At 60.0% G+C, this 12,425-nt stretch overlaps 1 protein-coding gene across 2 annotated transcripts; it reads right to left on the bottom strand.

The window, feature by feature from the left end:
• Positions 1-583: 583 nt before the first annotated feature.
• PIM1 (Pim-1 proto-oncogene, serine/threonine kinase) lies at positions 584-4,239 on the bottom strand. Of its 2 annotated transcripts, XM_071450065.1 has the most exons (6): positions 4,017-4,239; positions 3,820-3,926; positions 3,663-3,713; positions 2,982-3,348; positions 2,191-2,367; positions 584-1,978 (listed from the first exon to the last, which is right to left on the bottom strand). In XM_071450065.1, the coding sequence occupies exons 1-6, from the start codon at positions 4,096-4,098 to the stop codon at positions 1,827-1,829; spliced, it is 936 nt and encodes a 311-aa protein (XP_071306166.1). In that variant the 5' UTR covers positions 4,099-4,239; the 3' UTR covers positions 584-1,826. The 2 variants fall into 2 exon arrangements, with proteins under 2 accessions (XP_071306166.1, XP_071306165.1); XM_071450064.1 differs by having other exon boundaries at positions 3,820-4,239.
• Between the last annotated feature and the right edge of the window lie 8,186 nt (positions 4,240-12,425).

The raw sequence follows: 12,425 nt of genomic DNA, 5'->3' as shown, positions 1-12,425 counted from the left end.
ACAAACATCCCTGAAGTGCCACAGAGCTGGAAATGGGGTTTGACAGTTTGGAGGGTAAAAAACTCGACCGCTGCTGACTGATAGCGACCGACTTCTCGTAATCCTCAGATCAGCTTCCTCTGCTGTGCTGCGTTGGCCGGGCTGGAGGTGGGGACAGCCCGCTGGCAGCTTCCTGCACCCACCAGCCACCAACAGAGCCGGAGCAACAGGATCTGCCTCACCAAAATTGAATTTGGCTGACAACATCCGGCGTTTCGTAAGGGCGCTTTGATGTTTGTTTACTCGCCAGCTCCAGCACATGCTCCGCACCAGCCCGCGGATGAATGGGAGAAAAGGGCTCAGCACCTCTTTGATCTCTCCCAGAAGAGCTGCCAGGAGCAGGCAGCTCTGGAAACACCCCGTGGAGGGATGGATCCAGCTGTGCCCGTGGTGCTTTTGACTGGCTGGTCCCAGTTTGTGCTGGGATCTTTGGAGTCAAGTGTGGCTGGAGACAAGGTCCCTGGAGTAGCCATGGTGTGGTCACTGGTGCCCCACAACTCACAGCATATCCTCCATCCCACCCCACAACAAAGGAATGTCTCCATCACAGCAAGTGTTTTGTTTTTATTTAAAACCGCATAAAAAAAATAAGATTTCTCAATTCCCCTGTACAATATTAACTATTAACAAAACCCGCCAGCTACACACGTGGTTACAGGTACAGACTGGACAGTGCAGACAGCCTGGGCCAGCCCCCCCCCCCTCCCCAGCCCCAAAACCAAGACACCCGTGGAAAAAACCCAAATTCATCTGCAAACTGAGATCTGCACGTGGCAAGGAAAGAACAGCACCCAGAACTATGTACACAGACAGCTGGGGAGAAGCTGCCACCCCACACCTCCACCAGACACCCAATGGAAACACGATGGGCCCAGGGATGGACACAGGACAGAAACAGAGGGAAGACCCAAATGGAAAACCGGGGGATCAGCAGCTGTAGAAGCAAGGCATGGGCTGGAAACCCACATGAATTATAAATAAATAAATAAGTTATCCTAGTGGCTAGAACTCTTCCTTTAAAAAACAAAACAAACAACAAATTTATGAAAATAAATTAAAAACAAAAACTGGAAATGAGAAAAAAGGCAAAATGTTATCACTATTCACAACTGTACATCAAGCTTTGCTCCTGTAGAACTATGTACACATTTACAGCTGTTGGTTTGCATTGTTTGTGCATTCGTGAGGGCACAGAGAAGCAAAGAACCCCAGAAAACCCGTGTGGGATGGAGGCACAGGAGGCGAGGCATAACCCACTTGGTTCCCAAGCATCTTCTGACCCATTTCCTTTTTGAAAAAGAAAAAGGAACTATAGGCCCAGGCGAGTCTCAGAAAAGCAGCACTGTAGGAAAAGTCAAGTCTTTCCTCCAGCACGGCTCAGATCAAACAGAAGGCACACAAGCATGGGGACAGGGAGAAGGGACAGTGAGAAGGGACAGCCACTTGGCCACAGGCCTTGCCCTCCCCACAGTTTTCCCCTGTTGAAGCTTTTCTTGCAGTCAGGTCATCCAATTCAGCAGGTCAAGATGACACTTGAGAGCCTCCAAAACCAGTCCAAAAAAAATTACTGGTAAAGTCTCAGAAGAGACAAAGTTCAGATGGAGTCCAGGACAGCTGGCTTGGATGGTGGCTACCAAAACTTGGAAGAGCAGGTCCCCAGCACAGCTCCAGGGAAGGATGTGCACATTCCCATCTGAGAACATCTGAGGATCCCTGCTCAGTGTTATGGTCAAGATGAAAAAGTCTGGTTTTCTTTGCTTCTTATGACCAGGAGCTGCATGGAGCTGTTACTTGTCAGGCTCCTGGATCAAACTGTGCAGGTGGATCTCAGCTGGTTCCAGGTGAATGTCCTGCAGCCAAGAATGGTTGAAAATGTCTTCCAAGGACGGCCTGTCTGAGGGGCGCATGGACAAGCACCACTTGATGAGGTGTTGGCACTCTGGGGAGAGAAAGCAGCAAGCAGTGGTCAGTTAGAGCAGGCTCCTGTCCACCCTGTGCCACCATCTGAGCTGTACCCAGCCTCCCCATCCACCCTCTGCTTGGGAGGAGAGCAGCATGGCAGCACATGTGCCACCTCCTGCAGATGAAGCCCCTGCAGAGCTCCCTGGGAGCTGCTGCCTCCCCCAGGCACGTCCCAAGCCGGGTACCCACCGAGAGAGATGCGCCGTCGGAAGAAGAGCTGGCCCCGGATGATGTCCTCGTCCTGCTCGAAGGGGACGTCCCCACACACCATGTTGTAGAGCAGGACACCCAGGGACCAGATGGTGGCTGAGTGGCCGTGGTAGCGGTGGAAGCGGATCCACTCCGGGGGGCTGTACACCCGCGTTCCTGCGGGGCACAGCAGCTCATCAGCCCCTCGTCAGAGCATCCCTGGGCGCCGCTGGCACCCGCCGTGACCCGCCCGCCTTCCCGCCAGCACGTGACTCTTGTTTACAAACTTTGGGTTGTAAAAGGAAGGCGCGGGTGCCAGAAGAGGGCAGCAGGGCCCGGGAAAGGCCCGGCCGTTACATGCGAGGAAAAAACCCACCTACGGGTGGGGAAAAAACCACGCCTTCCCAACCCCCCCCGCAATGGTAAAAAAAAATAAAATTTAAATTATAAACCAAGGCAAACAAGGGGAGAGGAGCAGCCCCAGCCCTTCCGCACCTGCAAACTAAACCGGCCGGTGCTTGGGTTTTGCAAACCCCCCCTTCTGCTCCCCCCTCCCCAGGGTGTTTTTGTCACGCTGGCTTCCCCCGCCCCAGCCCGAGCCAGCCTGGGTGACGGAGGCTGTCAGCAGGGCCAGGAGCCGGCTCCCGTTTCACAACATCCTCCCCGTGCCAAACAGAACTTGGCAGCGGCTGCAAAATTCATGCCGGCCCTCCCCGGCACGGGGAAACCTCCGGAGCCCGGCCCGGCCGCGCAACGCCCGGCACCGGGAATGCACCCGGCTGCGGGCTCACCGTCAAACTGCGTGTAGAGCGTGTCCTTGAGGAAGGTGCCGGAGCCGAAGTCGATGAGCTTGAGCTCGCCCGTGGCCAGGTCGAGCAGGATGTTCTCGTCCTTGATGTCGCGGTGCAGGACGCCGCAGTTGTTGCAGTGCCGCACGGCCTCCAGCACCTGGCGGAACAGCCCCCGCGCCATCTCCTCCGGCAGGAACCCCCGCTCCGTGATGAAGTCAAAGAGGTCCTGCGACGGCTCCGGACGCTCCATCACCACCACGAAGCTGTCCGGGAGCTCGAACCAGTCCAGGAGCTGGATGACGCCGTGGAAGCCGGAGCCCACCTTGTTCAGGAGCACGATCTCCAGAGGGACACGGCTGCCGCCGGGCTGCGGGGGCACCACGCTGCCATCAGCGGGGCTGAGCCACCCCCGCCCGCGGCAAGCCCTGGCGTTCCCCCTGCCCGCACCCACTGATCCGGGGGATGCTCCGGTGTCTCCCTACCCGCTCCCATCGGTGCTGGGCATCCCGGTGTTTTCCTGCCCGCCCCCATCGGCGCTGGGCATTCCCCGGCCCGGGATGCTCCGCGTCCCCCGGTGACCCCACACCCGCTCCCCCCGCGCCGTCCCGGTTTCCACCCTCCCGCGTCTCTGCTCATCCCCGCCCGTCACGCTGGGTTCTCCCGCTGGCCTCGCTCACTCACCAGCTCGCCCCACTGCGAGATGCGGTCCCGGGCCACGCGTTTAATCGCCACCTGCGAGCCAAGGGGAGCGGCGGGATGAGCTCGGCGCCGGGATGAGCTCGGCGCCCGCCCCGCCGAGCCCCCTCCCGCTCCGCCCGCCGCCGGCCCCGCCACTTACCGGGGCGCCGTCCGAGAGGCGGATCCCCGAGTAAACGCTGCCGAAGCCGCCGCTCCCCAGCAACGGGCCCACCCGGTACAGCTTCTCCAGCGGCTCCTTCTCCTTCCCTGTGGACGAGACCCGCCCGTCAGCGCTCCGCCCGCTGCCCCGGCCGGTCCCGAGCCGGGACGGGCACCCCCACACCGGCCGTCCCGGACCTGGCTGTATCTTGGCGGGGTGCAGCTCGCCGGCGGTCCCGGAGCGGAGGTGCGCCAGCGAGGTGATTTTGGAGAGCAGCATGCCGGCGGCGGGGCCGGTGGCGGTGGCGGGGCCGGTGGCGGCACCTGCGGCTCGGCGCCGGGCAGGGCTGTGAGGGCGGTGAGGGGAGGGCAGGGCAGGGCAGGGCGGGCTGCGGGCGCGAGCGGCCGCTCCGCGCGAGGCCCGGCCGCGTGTGGCGCGCGGCCCCTGCCGGCCCCGCGAGCCGCAGGGGCCGGGGGCGGGGCCGCACGCCCCGAGGGGCGGGGCTACGCCTCGGAGCCACGCCCCCCTAACGCCCGGCGGCCAATGGGGAGCGGGCGCGGCGGCGGCGCGCGCGGGCCGCGCTGCCCGGGCGGCCCCGCGCGGTCACGGGGCCGCGCCCCGGCCACGCCCCCGGCCCCGCCCAGCGGCGCCGGTTCGCGCGCTGCCTTTTCCCGGGAATCGCCGCTTCCCCCGTGCCCGGCGTCCCCCGGGCTCACCCCGCTGTTCCGCTGTTGCTTCATCACGCGCCAACCAGCGCATGAACTTTTCCCCTTTCCAGTAAAAGTGGCCATGTGGCCCTTCCAGCTGGGGACTCTTGACTAATATCGCTGTTTTTTAGGGTTTTTTTACCCCTCTCCACTCCCCTCCCCACCCGTCTTCTTTTTTCCGCAGAAGTCGCTGGCTGAGATGCCTCCCCGAGTTCCAGAGATAAGATAAATAATTTACTGGATGGAGATCTCTGATTACTCACTCTATTAGCATTTGGAGCAAAGAGCTCCAGCCACTGGGAGCTGTATTCCAGACAAAGCCCATCTGGGCTCCTGCTCCTAAGCAAGACCGAAGAGTTCCTGGCATCCCACACATACTTGTGGGATGAATTGCTTGAAATCGAATGGGGTTTACTGGAAATGCTGGTGACATCCTATCCCCTTTAGTGTTAAGAAAAAGGATTAAATACAACCAAGATGCACCCCCCAAACTGGGGTTTGGAGCTGCGGCCCAGCCCTTGCAGTGGCCGGGAAGGACTCGCCACCACAGCTGCTGCTTTTAGATTTACCCGGAACGTGACACATCCTCTTTCTGGGGCTGAGCCAACCAAAAACTGGAAAATCTACCTTCCGTTTTACCCAGAAAGTGACATTTTTACTTAGGGAAAAGTGTGGAAAATCTGACGCAGCGCCTCCATTCCTCTTTGTTTAAAATATATAATTGTTAAAAAAAATTAATATATTGTTGTTGCAATTCGAGGTGATGCAAGCTGAGAGTGGGGCAGAGGGGCAGGCAGCGCCTTTCTCCTGCCTTATTCCCACCCCGACGCCTGGGCACATTTGGGACAACTGGTTCTGCCAGTCCCTGCTCAGCCGTGGGATGAGGTGACTTAGCATTTGGCCCCGAACTCATTATCAAATTCTTTGCCAGGATGATGAAAGGCACCGATGGGGACCTGTTGACAAACAGAGCTCGCCGGGCTTTCCCGGGGGCTGCCTGTCCCTGACTCCTCGGCAGAAGCAGCTCTGCCCAAACCTGCTCATTAGCGTCGGAGGGAGCAGCAGCGTGCCTTGCAACCGGGATGAGCTGGGGCCAAAATCATCCTCGTGCATAAACCTGCCCAGCTGCTCCGGCCCGGCACTGAGTCAGCGCCGGCTCCTCCTGCTGGCAGCAGGGCTTGGGTCCCCTTGGGTCGGGGAAACCCCTCCTGGCAGAGGAGAGCTCAGGTTTGGGTGCCCGTGGATTGGGGAAATCCCTCCTGGCAGAGGAGAGCTCAGGGTTTGGGTCCCCTTGGATCAGGGAACCCCTCCTGGCACAGGGGAGTTCAGGGTTGGGTCCCCTTGGATTTGGGAGCCCCTCCTGGCAGAGGGGAGCTCAGGTTTGGGTTCCCTTGGATCAGGGAACCCTCCTGGCACAGGGGAGCTCAGGGTTTGGGTCCCCTTGGATCAGGGAACCCTCCTGGCACAGGGGAGCTCAAGGTTGGGTCCTCTTGGATCAAGGAAATCCCTCCTGGCAGAGGGGAGCTCAGGGTTGGGTCCCCTTGGATTTGGGAGCCCCTCCTGGCACAGGGGAGCTCAGGGTTGGGTTCCCTTGGATCAGGGAACCCTCCTGGCACAGGGGAGCTCAGGGTTGGGTCCCCTTGGATTTGGGAGCCCCTCCTGCTCCCTGTCCTGGCCCCGTGGAGCTGGGAGGCAGCCACACTTCCCAGCCACCTCCATCTCTTTCCAGATTCACCCAGCCAGGTGCATTCCTGTTCCCAAAATGACCCCAAAGCAGGGCTGGGAGTCACCTTTCCCCCTCAGCCCATTCCAGACTCTTGCCTTTCCCTGCCAGCCCGGGTGAGGCCATGGGGATGTGTCAGAAATTCAAACAAAAACAAAACAAACCCCATCCTGCTGCTCTCACCCACTTTGCCCTCATCCCTGGGGATCTCTTCTCTCCCCATCCCTCTTCCCCTGGGGTGAAAGCCGCCGAGGATGAGGATGGTGGGTGCAGGGCAGCAGCCACATCCCCAAGCACACCCTGCCCTTGCCTGGGCACGGGGATGTCCCGCGGGTCCTCCCCGGGCCAGGGCTGCCCTGTCCATCCTGGAGCATCCCCAATTCCTGCCGTGAGCCCTCGGGGACCAGTTTGCAGCCCGGAGGAGACTCCACAGGGCTTGCAAGGAGGAAAAACCCAACCAGGGCCATGCCCGGGGAGAAACAGGACCCTGGGGTGGCAGGTCTGGGGGAAGAGGAGCTCCCAGCAGACATCAAAAGATCAGTTCTGAGCCCTGCAAACAATCCCGGCAGCTTTCAGGCTCTTCAGCGGCATTCCAGTCTAACCGGGGCTGCCTTGCATGACAATCAGGCTTAATTACTGCTTTATCGCTTGATTGCCGTGCTGGGCCCTTGGAGCTGCAGTGTTGCTTTCGCAGTTTACTTTTTGTATTTCCTCCCCCTCGCCTTCCCCGCCAGCACAATTAGCAAATAGGTGAAAACGGGGAGGGCCAGGGCGATGCCCAGCAGGGAGAGAGAGGCTCCCCAGGCCCGCCTGGGGGTGAGGGGATTTAATTCAGGTTTGCACCGATGTCCTGGAACAAACCAGCAAGGTCAATGCCCCGCCGGGAGGGAGCGCGGCAGCCCCATGGGCATCCCCTGGTGAGGATGCGGGGCCGTGAGTGCCGTGACACACCAGGGAGGGCTGTGGTTCCCTTTGAGTCATTGCCTGACCTTGGCTGAGTCTGCCCCTGGCTCCCCCAGCTCGGGGAACCGGCTGGCCCAGGGCGTGGGGTGAGGCACGGCACCCAAAATGTTCCCAAAATGACCCTGCGGGTCCCCGGGGGAGCCCGAACCCTTCCCTGATGGAACCTGGATAAAGGGATTTGAGGCATCTCAGCAATGCCCCACGAGGAGGGCACCGAGGCCTTTGCCCACCTTGGCCTGTCCCAGCCTGGCATAGCTGGGAGAGGGGAGGAGAGTGAGGGGCGAGGGTGCTCCCACCCACCCGCAGTGACAAATTCCTGGTGGCACCGGGTTTGTGCCACTGCTGGGACACCCCCTGTGTGTCACCACCTGCTCCGAGTCACCCCACAAACACAGTAAGGTGCTCTGGGCTCTCACATTTGGAAATGTGGGCACGCTCCTGGTGTGGCAGTGCGGGTGAGGGACATCTCTGTGGGATGAGGCCAAGCTCGGGGTGCAGGGTGTCCCCCCAGAGAGAGGGGAGGGCTGGGGTCCTGTGACTTTGGGTCACGAGTGCTGGGAGCAGTGAGGCTCTGCCTGGGTGCTGCTTTCCCTCCTCATCCTCATCCTCAGGGTCCCCCCAGACCCAGAAGGGACCACACGGCAGCGGTGACACCTTGGGGACCTCACACCACATCCTGGGGATGGAATCACCCGAGCACAGGGAGGAGAAGGGTCCTGGCTGGACCTTTCCAGCTGCAGCTCCCCAAAACCCCCCTCAGCCAGCACCCAGTCCCAGGACTGTGGGTGCCAATTCCCACCAGACAGTGATGGGAGCAGGATAAGAGCGGGACAGGAGGTGCTGAGACCCATCCTGCTCGCTGGCAGGAGCAGCCGTGCAGATTTCTTCTTAATAATTATATTTTTTTTCTTTTTTTTTTCTTTTTTTTTTTTTTGTATGTTGGCTTTTTCGCGGGCTTTTTGGGGCGAGGTGTGCGGGGAGGCGGCAGCATGGCTAATCTGCTTTGTGAATAGAGCCTCACGGGGGGGAGGCCGAGGGGATCGGGGAGGTGGAAGGAGCCGCATATTTGGGATTCCATCATCTGGGTGGGCTTCTTCTCCCCAGACTCTCAGGATGTGGGAAATGGAAGATGAAAGGAGCTGCATTTCCAGCCTCTCGGGTTACAATGTCTAAAGCAGAAAGGGGTGGTTGGGGAAAGAAAGAGGAAAAAAAAAGAAAAAAAGAGCGGGGGGAGTGGGATGCTACAGGGAAACCTGGGTTGGGAAATGGCCCGGGTAGGTTGGGGCAGGCAAGGGGGCGGCTGGGGCCGAGCCGCTCGTGTTTCACATCACGTCAGGGCTGAGGAATTTCCTCTGCTCTGGGGGTGCCTCGCAGAGAAAAAGGGGGAGGCTTTAAGGTTAGCTGGGGATGAATAATAGCCAAGAGAGGGATTAGAAGTGTTACCCAGGGGCTGCTGTTTACAAGCAAACCCTCCTGCCGAGAGCAGCAGGGGAAAGTGGGATGCATCGGGGTGATGGTGGGGTGATGGATGTGCCACCCACATCCCACATCCCTTCCCCCAGAGCACAGGGGGGATCCCCCCAGCCCCTGGGAGATTTTGTCCCCAGCAGGGTCCCAGCACACGTGGCATGTCCTGGGGTGCCCAGCCTGTCTGCTCCTCCTGTCCCCCTTCTGTCACCCTGAGTTGCAGACACCCAGATCATCCCTGTGAGAATCCACAGAGGATTTGTGTCACCCCTGCAGAAGGAACAGGGAGAAGGGATGTAAGGAGTGGGGAGGGGGCACAGAGACACAGCCTGGGGGCAGTGCCTGGGCCTGGGGCTTGTACCCTGCTGGGTGATGGCAGCAAATCCTGGGCCTGGGCATCTCCTGGCATCATCCCAGCACTCCAGGTTTTGTCCCAAAACAATCTATTTTCATTTCCCCTTTATTGTTATCCTGGGTGATGCAAGGTCGAGGTGGGGAGGAGTGAAAGGAGCCACATTTCTCCTGTGTTGTTCCCTATCATCCTAGGACAGCTGGGAAGGGATTGTCACAGGGTGGAAGTGCAGCCTCCAAGCTGGGACCAGGGAAGCTGTAGGATCCACCCTGGGATAATGGCAGAGACACTGGAATGTGCTGTGGGCTCCGCTTCCAGGGGCTGTTCTCCTTGATTTAGCCCAGGGAAACTGAGGCACGGGGGGGGCAGGAAGCCCCTGTGAGACTGGAGTGGGGAAATGGGCTTATTCCAGCCCATAAAGGGGAAGAAAGAGCAGGGAGAAGACGTGGCTGGAATCAGCTGGGTGCTGTTTGGAGGAGGCTGAGCCGGCCCACCCGCACTGGTGAGACCCCTGACCGTGCCTGGGGACTTGGACCTGGCCCAGTGACAGCACCAGGGACTGGCAGCACTTGGGGGACACAAAATACATCCACGGCCGGGGCTCGGGCTGACTGCAGCCCCACCTGCCCCGCTTAGCAGGTTTCTTCCTGCAGAGCATTTGCACAAGAAAAGCACCTTTTCATGGCCGTAGAACAGATGTCGGTGGCTAACTGCGGGCAGGAGGGTGCTCAGCTCTCCTCTTCCCCCTCCACCCTGCAAAACCCTGCCTATTCCCAGGTACATTCCTGGCATTGCTCCGTCCTGGAGTGCAGGGAGGGCCCTGACCCCCTGAGCATGGGAAAAATGCCTGTCTGCGTGCGGGAAAGGAGGTGCAAATAGTGCGGGGTGAGGAGGTCAGCCGGGAAATCCCTTTCATCTCCTCCCGGGCCTTCGCCTGCCGGCCGGGGAGCGCGGGGTTCTGTGTGCAGCTGGAGCAGAGGAGGCTCCCGGCAGGGCCGGTGCTGGTTCCGAGCTGGAGGAGGCTGAATCGCCACGTGGGGATGGGATGGGATGGGATGGGCTGGCCAGGTGACAGCGGCCACCCCGGGATGGGCGATGGATGGGGCCTTTGTCCCCTTGTGCAGTTCAGTGGTCACCGGGCCCTGCCACACGCCAGGGCGAGGGGGCAGAGGGGCACCCCTGCACCCCAAAGTGCCCCTGGCACACAGGTACCAGCTCTTGGTGCTGGTGGACCAGCCCAGCTGGTGACACTGAGGTTCCCAGTGTCATCCCAGAGAGCTCTGAGTGACAGAGTGACCCGGACTGGTGCTGTCCCATCCTGCAGAGATCCCATGGAAACCCATCCCCATCTGCACCAGACCTGACACTGCTGCAAAGGCTGGGCCTGGCTCTGCACCGGGGCTGCTGCAGCAGGAAAAAATCTGGCATGAGCACAATAAAAGGCAGGTCTTGCCCTCCCTGTTTGGCAAAAACCTCCTGAGTGGAGGAGAAAGGGGGAACCCCTGAGGAGCCCGGGAGATCCCGGGGCCACCCCATCTTCTGCCACAGACCCGCTGCACTCTGTCCCTCCTCTCCATCTCTGTATCCCACCTGGACGATTATAAACCTCTCCCTGCGGTTTGGACTCTGCCATCTCCCTCCCAGCAGCCCCCCCCACCACCGCGGGCCATGGTCGTCATCGCTGTCACCTGCCCTTGTTGGCCAAAGGAGGAGTCCGAGCGCAGCCCAGCCCGGCCCCGTGCGTGCCGAGCCGGATCCAGCCCGGCTTCCAGGAATCTGGGCTGTGCCCGACAGCTGCTGCCTGGGGTGGCATCCGCTCCTCCTGGCGTGCTCAGCTCCCCATCCACCCTTTTCCTAAGGCACCCACTGCTCTGTGGGACTCAGCTCTCCCCAGAGGCTCCCACTGCCTTTCCCCAGCGTGGGACGAGGGCTTCTCCTGCCTGCACAAGGCAGATGGTAAAACACGGCCTAACAAGATCAGAGATTAATCTGCACTTTGCTTCCAAATCGCATAATCATGTAATTATTGCCAGTATCGGGGAGGAGCAGGCTCCTGCTTCCTCCTGGGCCACTTTGCATGGCAGGATGGTGTCAGGGGTGAGATCCTGCCTTGCTGCAGTGCAGGGCACTGGGACTGCAGTGGGGCTGCCCAGTGTCCTGCTGGTTTGTGGCCTCCAGCTCAGTGTCCAGCGTGAGGTGTTGGGAGAGGTCCAGGTGTGTGAGAGCAGCTCCCCATCACACCCCCATCCCCATCCAGCCTTGCTCTGGGGTTATCCACCTTGTGCCAGGGCAGGAAACACATCCCAGAGCACCTTTCCACAGGAGCAAACCCAGCCCAGTGACTCCCAGTTCCTACCAGTAAGAGTCCCTGGGGTGGAACTGGCCTGCTGCTGCTGTGATGCTGCTCTGCACCTGCACAGGAGTCAGGGGCCATCAGCACCACCCACTGCTGCCCCAGCACCATCTCTTGCTTTTGTGGGAGAGGAAACGGGGGCGAATCCCACATTTAGGGCAGCACGTGTGGCCGTTCATTGGCTCTGAATTCCTGGGTGGCCGTGGCAGGGCCCCATTATCAGCAGGCCTGGGCTGTTTGCTGGAAAAGGGCGGCAGCAGGGCTGGGTGACCCCACACTTCCTTCCTTTCCTGGAAGCCGCTCGCTGCGGCGTGACGCCCGCTCTGATAACAGCTGCTTTCACAACACGGGCTGGGGCTGCCTCATCCCTGCTCTGTCACCATCCTCCCCACCCAGCTTCCAGCCCCTGCCTTCCCTGCCTCAGTTTCCCTCCTTTCCAAGGTGGGAACACAGCCTTGAGTACTGCAAGAGTGAGGGTGTGGGTATGTTCCACTGTGGGGTGTAATGAAATGTATTGGGTGTCAGACTCACTGTCTGTCCATCTATCTGTCTATCTATCTATCCATCCATCATCCATCCATGAATCCATCCATCCATCCATGGACCCATCCATGAATCCATCCATGGACCCATCCATGAATCCATCCATGGACCCATCCATCCATCCGTATATCCATCCGTCCGTCCGTCCGTCCATCCATCCATCCATCCATCCATGGACCCATCCATGAATCCATCCATGGACCCATCCATCCATCCATCCATCCATCCATCCATCCATCCATCCATCCATCCATCCCTCATCCATCCATCCATCCATCCATCCATCCATCCATCCATCCATCCAGTGAGGAGAACTGAGGGCTCCTTCTCCGCCTTGGCAGCACCCAGGGAAGGGCTCGTGAGCTGTGCTGACCCACGGAGCTGCACCTGTGGCCGTGCACTCTCTGCTCTCCCTGTTCCCTGGAGGATCTCAGTGCAAGGTGCAGGATGGTACAGGAGTGGCTTGGGGGGTTCTTGGTGCCCCTGTGCCCAGGGCAG

The sequence above is a fragment of the Agelaius tricolor genome, unplaced genomic scaffold (genome assembly GCF_023055355.1).
Source record: "Agelaius tricolor isolate 1412-34295 unplaced genomic scaffold, bAgeTri1.0.p SCAF_30, whole genome shotgun sequence".
NCBI lineage: Eukaryota > Metazoa > Chordata > Aves > Passeriformes > Icteridae > Agelaius > Agelaius tricolor.
Note: the sequence above shows the minus strand (reverse complement) of the source record. Positions and strands in the feature narration are given on the sequence as shown.